The sequence below is a fragment of the Poecilia reticulata genome, linkage group LG3 (assembly GCF_000633615.1).
Source record: "Poecilia reticulata strain Guanapo linkage group LG3, Guppy_female_1.0+MT, whole genome shotgun sequence".
Lineage (NCBI taxonomy): Eukaryota > Metazoa > Chordata > Actinopteri > Cyprinodontiformes > Poeciliidae > Poecilia > Poecilia reticulata.
This window is the reverse complement of record NC_024333.1, coordinates 4,607,290-4,615,298: the sequence shown is the minus strand read 5'-3', so window position 1 is coordinate 4,615,298 and position 8,009 is coordinate 4,607,290. Positions and strand designations below refer to the sequence as shown.

General features: G+C 38.0%; 1 protein-coding gene across 5 annotated transcripts in view; it reads right to left on the bottom strand.

Moving 5' to 3' along the window:
- The window catches only part of cep89 (centrosomal protein 89), a 47,099-nt gene that overhangs the window by 34,366 nt on the left and 4,724 nt on the right, over positions 1 to 8,009 (bottom strand). For 4 of the 5 annotated variants that reach the window (XR_001776492.1, XR_001776493.1, XM_017304173.1 and 1 more), the window contains exons 8-15: positions 7,549 to 7,694; positions 5,682 to 5,732; positions 5,444 to 5,527; positions 5,032 to 5,126; positions 4,218 to 4,333; positions 3,892 to 4,072; positions 3,152 to 3,319; positions 1,276 to 1,417 (exon numbers count right to left, since the gene is read on the bottom strand). Coding sequence is in view for 3 of the 5 variants with exons in the window: in XM_017304173.1 (XP_017159662.1) it covers positions 1,276 to 1,417; positions 3,152 to 3,319; positions 3,892 to 4,072; positions 4,218 to 4,333; positions 5,032 to 5,126; positions 5,444 to 5,527; positions 5,682 to 5,732; positions 7,549 to 7,694 (983 nt within the window). In the remaining 2 variants the exon portion in view is untranslated. The remainder of the gene's footprint in view (positions 1 to 1,275; positions 1,418 to 3,151; positions 3,320 to 3,891; positions 4,073 to 4,217; positions 4,334 to 5,031; positions 5,127 to 5,443; positions 5,528 to 5,681; positions 5,733 to 7,548; positions 7,695 to 8,009) is intronic. The other variant, XM_017304172.1, reaches the window with a different exon arrangement.

Here is an 8,009-nt window from a genome sequence, read left to right as displayed (position 1 = left end):
TTGAGAGTCTACAGAGGCTGATAATCTCCCCACTCTGCTCCTGGATTACCGTTTAAACTTTTGAGTTTTATGTCAAATCCACATGAATTAAATGACAAACTAATTCTCTCACTGCATCTTTGATTCATTTTGTCCAGCTGCAGACTGTTAAGACTGTCCAATCATAGTCAGGTATTGTGTAATTGGTGCTTTTAATCAGTTTTCAGTTAACTAAATTCAAGTCTATGGAACACAAAATGTCACTAAAATCACTCTGTCCTTCTAAAATCTTTCAGAAAATTGTGAAAATGGACTGAATTGTATCGTATTGTAGCGAATCGTTCAACAAATATCGTGATACATATTGTATTGTGACCAGAACATCGTATATCGTATTGTGAAATTATTGTATCACTACACCCCTAGTTCAGACAATGTTTTTTTTTTTTTAAGCCTATATAAATTGGCTGCCATCATCCAGATGCTGCAAAATCCCTGCTTTTCCTGCTGGAGTCCAGCAGGAAAAGCAGGAAAAGGAACTGCTATCGAACTGCTAGGTTTTGTATCCATAAATTCCTTAATACATATGAGGTCCAGTTTCATCTGACATGTGCTAAATCGCCTGCCAGAACACGGCTCATATCTGTCTGTCACTCTGTGCTGCGTGCTCCTGCCCAGTCTTTTATATTTTCATATTTTGTTTGCCTGCACACCTATCTGACAGTGATAATCACTGTCAGATCACAAAATAAACTATTCCAGGGTCCGACCTGATGAATGCTGGCGAGTATTTCAAATCAACTGCGAGCTTTCAAGCTAAACCGGATTAGCTCAAAATAGTATTGACATTCTACTACAAGCGAAATGATGTGTTGGTCAATAGCTGCACTGACCACATAATTGCACAATTTGACATTTAGAAAATAAATTACCTTAATAAAAACAATGGCAATTTTGATAAAAACAAATTTTTTTGATAAAAAGTTTTGGCGCTCGGTTGAGGTTTTATTGGTTTATTTTGCGAAACCACAATGGAAACACCTTTTTCGCATCACACGAGTCACATGATCAACAACCAGATGTTGCCTATGGCGCTAACCACAAAGAAGACGACAACAGGAAGTAGTTGCAGAATCATGTTGTGGCATTTTTTTATTAAACTAATTTACTCATGTGTGATTTTAATTGTGAAACTGTGTTTTTTTTACCAGTAGCGGAATATTGACAAAGTTTTGCGCAGTTAGTGTGTGCCTTGCGAAACAGTCCATATCGGAACACCGGTAACATCAGCAGTACCGTGTGCAATAGATGGTCTCTTTCCCTGGAAATGTGCTCTGCGACAGAAACGACAGCCTCCAGGTAGTGACGAGTCTTCTCCTCCTTCAGCAAATGCTCTTCCTTTTGTCTCCTCAGCGTACTCATCCTCCCCTCTGCCTTCCTAATTGATTGACAGGAATGATTGTGTGAGTTAACAAGCGAGAGAATTTGAAACAGGAGACAAAAGCTACATTGTAAAATGGAGAGGAGATAAAACAATGGGAAAATGTAGCAGGGTTAAGGAAAAAAGGAGTTGGACAGAGAGAGAGAGAAGAGGTGAGAACAGAAGAGAGACAAAGAATTAACTGGATATCTTCAGACGCTTCCATCTGTACAAGGACGTGAGACAATCCTCGGCTAATCCAACACCCTTTCTGACAGTCTTCACACCTCGGAATGAGAAACTCCACATTAATCTCAGAGCAAGCCTGCTGGGAAACCGAGCATGCTCCCAGAGCAAAGGAGATTTTAGAACAGCTTGAGTCCATGATTAAAATAAAAAAAATCATCATCTGCATTTACCAAGACACATGCAATAAAATCTGCATATGAATTAGACGTGCAGAACACAAGTAAATCGTATGGGCCAGCCCTTATCGGTGATCAACCAGAAGGAAACTAAATAATTTACTGAACCACTCAATTCACTAAGTGAAACGTTAAATAGATTACACACAGAACAGATGGTTTCAAGCCTCTCTTTTCTGTTAATTATAATGATTTTGCACTTAAACTTTTTTAAAGGGGCAGTACTATGTAAAATCAACTTTGCACTATGCTATTCCCTCATCAAAAACATACTTTTTTGATGTGCCACCTCGATTCTTTCATGCAAGTTTGAAAAATCCTTTAATCTCCCATGGCAACTATTCAGCTGGGTGGACATAGCTTCGCCTTCAAGGACGAAGCTCCTCGTCTGATCTTCCCCCTCACAGAGCCCTCCTTCTCACCTTTCCACTCAGCTCCTTCAGACTAGCCATCAACAATTAGCAAACACCTGGTGGGACTGCGCAGTTGCTGAGCTCATCATATGGGCTACTTCTCAGTGAAATGCTGGTAAAAACGTTAGAGGGCTAATAGAGGAGCGACACTATTATGATTTTCTGAAGGCAAAGTTTCAGAAAGAGCAGGAGTTTTTAAAGAGACATAGTCCCAATTTCAAGGCATGAAATCAGGAAGTAAAATATTTTTTAAGTCATATTTGATATATGAAGCATTTTTATAGCAACTAAAGTGACATAGACACTTGATTATGTTATAAATGGCCCTATGTACCTGGAAAACATAAAAATTTCTCCTTTAATACAGAAATATGGGCTGTATAAAAAAGTATGTTTAATATATTTGCTTAAAGGTTGCTATTTTCAAAAGTTACTTTTAATATGACAAAAGAGCCTCATAGCAACACATATTGTCACTTTCCTAAAATAATGGCCTCTGCCATTTATTGCCAAAAGTGTTTTGTTTTTTTTCTGCCAAAAGCAGCTTTCGGAAGAAAAGAAAAAGTAATTTTTTTTTTTTTTGGTCAAAACCACTTTTGGCAAAACATTACTTAGGGCCATTATTTTAGAAAAGTGACTATACTCTAATATGTTCAATATGACTGAACAGCCTTGAGCACATTGCACCTCCAGATGTCTGTAAAATACAGAATCTGCATGAAAAGGAGGGATGGAAAATATTTTGCTCCACTCATTTTCCAAATTTAAATGCAATTCCATAACTTCCAGACTTCCACAAAGATGTACCAACACAGTGTTTTTGTTTTGTTTTGTTGTGCATTAATGGATTCAGAAATGCATTCTTCTTATAATTTAGGAGTCAGCGGATCCAGAAGAAGCATCTCATCTGGTACCTGTTTGCTTGTTTGCAGCGCTCCAGCTCAGTCTTCGCCGTCCTCACATCAGCAGTCAGGCTGACTTTGTCCAGAGCCAGACTCCTGATCTCCTCCTGCAGGCTGGACATTTTTAGAAGAAACTGCTGCTTCTCGCTCTTATTTCTCCTCTCCTGCTCCTCCACCCGTCTGAAAGTCAGGAGCAGATTTAAGCATTAAAGGATTCGCTCTGGTAAACAAATTTCAAGGGAAATGTTTCCAGATTTTTCATAATATTCCAGTTGATATCTTTTTTTTCCATATGGATTCTGTCTGAAGTGCTGCAGTCTACGAAAAATAAAAAAACAAACAAAACAAAACTATAATCAAACACGAAACCTTGAAAGGCTCAAAGCTTTGGCAATTTTTTCATTTTCTTTGAGAGCGCTAATTTTTTCTTATTAATTTGCAGAACTCTGCTGGTTTTAATTACTCTCTTTCATGTTAAATAATTCATCCCCCTGCTGGTCTACGTGGCAATTAAAAATACAATGTTTTAGGTGCTTCTCTTGTTGTACTTCTTGAATATTATCTTATTTTTCTGCACCAAATCATTTGTTTTGAAATATTGAAATGAACTAAACTGTACATTTATGAAAAAAGTAATAAGGTGGAATCCACAATTGCACAATTCTCAATCAGACAAATGGAACAGAGTTGTTTAATGCTGATTAATCATTTAAAGGTGGTAATATTAATCAAAGCAGAGACTGTAGAAGCACCTTCTGAGTTTGCCTGCAATGCTGCAGTGCTCATCCCATGTGACGACATCCTTGAGGCGAGCCTGCAGCAGCTCGACCTCCTGCATGCGTTTCTGTAAGTCCCTTCTGCTTCCTTCCAGGTCCTCCTGCAGACGCTCCTTCTCTTCCTCCAACATCATAAGCTGCTTAGACATTTTCAAGACTACAGAGAAAAGCAGAAGGGAAAGAAGTAGGCAAAAAATCTAAAGATTGTTCTGTTTGGGATTTTATTTTACAACTTTCACATTGTTGTTTTTTTGGCTCATGAGAAATGTGTTTCAATTTACTCTAGCCCTTTTTCGCAGTACCTTCAGATTGGTGTTTGCTGTGGTTGGCCTTGGCTTTTTCATGCTGAGCCTCCAGCTGACCAATCAGAGCCTGGTTCTCCTCCAAAACCAGAAGAGCCTGCTGCTGAATCATCTGGCTGCAGAGAGATTGGAGGGAGTTTTTTTTTTTTTAATTCCTCAGTTCTTTGGAGGTAAAACTGAAAATAAATATATCCAGTGCCTTGAAAGTTCTTTTGCACATTTCATGTTACAGCCACAAACCTCAATGCAGTTTTGATAGACCAACACAAAGTAGTGAATAATTGTCAAGTAGAAGGAAAATTACAGCTCCAATAATAATAATAATAATTATAATAAATACATATACAATAGAAAAGATTAGATTAATGGGAATACATGAGTATTTCTACAAAGTAATGCACCATTAACTAAGAGTAAATAATCTCAAAGTCTTTTTTGACGCATCTAGTAGTAAAGAGGTTTATATTAAACTTTTTACTTCAAACAGCACTTGATTTAATAATCAATTTGACATCTGCTATTTAGCTTTCAAATTGGCCTCATTGTTCTGAAGATCAACATGACAAATATGAAGCCAAATTAGTATTCAGTGATGTCATGTTGATTAAATTGTTTGGAAAAACTGTCTAATTTATGCAAACATATAATGAGGGATAAGTATAAAGGTGATTGTGGAGGTTTTGCAATTTCTCTCCTTGTTATTCTGGCTGACTAAACTAACAGAGCAAAAGGCCAGAAAAGCAGAAAAAAAGGCACTTTATTTTTTGTTTATCACCGGGATAAGTTCTGGTTCTGATGATCCAACACTTCTTACCAGTCCTTATGGTTGACCACATCAATCTCATTGCGGAGCTTCTCGTTTTCTTTCATCACATTGTCTACCTTAGTTCGTAACTTGGTCACCTCCTCCTGCAGGAGGCAAACACACAGAAGAAACTTTTATTCGTGTGAACAAACCTTGAAAATTGTGTAAACCAGGAAAATAAAACAGAAACCAAATAAAAAGAGAGCCCTTATTTTCTACATTTTTCTCAGTCATTGCTCCTCCCAGTAGAGACCGGGCCAATGTGGGTTTTTTTCCCCTAAACGTTCATGTGTTTTATTATGTCTGTTATTGGAGAATGTGAAGCTTTTTACACCTTTAGAGAGCTACTTGTAAATGTCGGAAGGAAAAAGAAAAGAAAAACACAGAAATGCATATGATCTGTAATAAAAAACAGTTTTACCTCAGTGGTTTGTAGAAGAGCTTCCTTCTCATTCATGTTGTCTTCATAGGCCAGCAGCAAAGGGCATAAATACTTCATGTCAACCTAAAAAGATATGGATGATGAAAGAAAATATGCTAAATATCCCGTTTATTTATGTCACATAGAAAGAAAAACACTTATTGTCCTCCTGACCTCTGTAACAGGAGCAAAAACTTAAACCTAGCAGAATCACAAAAAGGTTTTTTTCTATACTAACCAGCCATGGAGGGGGAGAACCTGTGCTTGGTATGCCTTTGATTTTGGAGCTCTAGATGAAATTCAGGAAAAGGCAAAACAAAAAGTTAGTTATTATTTTTCCTTGAAGCTGTTACTCAAATTTATCATTGGATATACAGAATTATGCTACAACAAATGATAAAATAACCTTAGATGGAACCTTTTTAACTAGAAAGGTTCATGTTGAGCTCACTAAAAGAATTCATGGTCCATATCAAAGAAGATGTTTATGCAGTTGTTATGTGCTTCGGGCACATTATCATTTTTGTCTATTTCTTTTCCTTGTTTTCTTATAGACTTTAGTTGAATGACCTTTTGTTAATCTATTTTGGAGTTTGGATAATTCCTTTTTGGTCATTTAATTACGTTAATTTGTGGCGCTGTTGGTCCGCCTATAAATAAATGTTGAGGGCCCGCCATCTTCCTGCCTGAGCTCCGCCTTTTCCACCCGTTTCCGCTCACTCCACCCGCGCGGTGCACGCACGTCCAGTCGCTGTGGGCCGCAGCTGACTTTCCAGCCTGCCATGTGGTATTTCTGTTAGACTTTGGTTGCTATTCTTGTAATTTTGGCCTGGTGGGACCGGTTGTCCTGTTTTCGATCTTTCTTTTCATTAGATTCTTTTTTGATTTAGTCCGGTACCAGTAGGGGCTTCGACGGCCCTGTATAGGGTTGGCCCCCGGCTGTACCGTTTTGTTCTGTTAGATCGGCTCACCAGGTCCAACTTTCTGTTAATACTTTTGGGGTTTTGTTTTTCTTTACTTTTGGGACACGGGATCTGAGGGCCTTAACGCCATTTTCTTCGCAGAAAATCAGAAGAAGCTGACCTAAGAAAATCCAAGTGAAGAGAATTTATGAATAAAACATTTTGTTATACCCTCATCTTTTTGTCTCGTGTCCTCAAATATGTTGTGCCCTTGGTGGACATAACAGCAGTAAAAACAAAAAAAGTCAGTGGGAATTGCTAACTGTAACTGGTAATACGCTATAAAAACAATGTTTTACTTTCTATTTCTTTCAGTTGAAAAACTTAAGGAACACGTTCAGAAAGACGAGGAATACAGTACTGTGTTTCACTGGTCTAACACGATAGGCTTCCCAGCAAGCTTTTGCCAAACAATACTTTATATATTCTATTCCGCATATTATTTAACTGCAAAGCTCTGTTTTGACTAAAGTTTTGCTTTATGCTTTTGTCATAAAGTTCTTCCTCTGTCTTTATCCTATTTCTTTCTTTCTTTATTCTTTTGTAATGTAACGCTATTTTAAATCCACCCCCACCTTTATCTTTTTTCACCTCCACTGGCACTAATGAGTCACTCACAAAGACATGTTGGTACAGAGGAAGCAAACAGTCAGAGATGAGCACAAGAAAACTCCTGATGTAAAAAAAAAAAAAAAAAAAAACTGCATGAGGTAGTCATGATTAAAAGCACAGGTCTGCTTTCATCCGCCAGTTAAACGACACAGCAGCGCGGAGAGAAAGGAACGAAGAGCTGCAGACAGTTTACTGCAGGAAATCACATGGAAGAAGAGACAAGAAAACCTCCTGTCACTCAGCAGGGCTGCGGATCAAAAGCAAGACGCTGGATGTCTATCAGAAAAGCTTGATTAGAAAGGCGGCACAACGAAATGATGAAATGAACACAAAATATGATTAAATCATATGAGATTGCAAAACAAATATTTCCAGAAACGCATTGAAGTGAAACGTGTCGTATCACAGGCATGGTTATTATACAAAGAGCATGTTTGATTACAGATACAGTTGGGTGATTTTGGCTGAACTCGTTAGTTTGATTAGCTCTTGTTCTCAGCACATTGCTCACGTTGGTTGAGTTTTTCATACCTCTTGTTTGGACAGCGGTCTGAAGCGAGCTTGGTAGCGGCTCAGTTCCATGTTCAGACGGTGGACGGTCAGTTTCAGGGCGTCGTTTTCGTCCACCAGCTCCTGTGCGTGCTGTCTCAAGCTCTGTAGCTCTACCTGACTGCCTGCTAGCACAGCATAGCAAGGTATTCAATATTATCGGTTATCAGAATGACACGACGGCATATTAGGGCCAAAATAGCTAAGTAAAAAAACAGAGGAGCAAATTTCTGCCAAACAAACGCTGGAATTTTGACATTAATCTCAGAAACTTTCGAGAAAAAAAACTTAGACATCTCTGAGCTCCTTAAATTGAAAAATTTGTGAGAAAAACCCAAATCTGAGAAATGTCTTTAAAAAACAATTTGCAAGAAAAACACATTTTAGAAAAAAAAACATTGAAATTCTATGAAAATGTTCTACTTTTCAAGTTGACCTGAAAT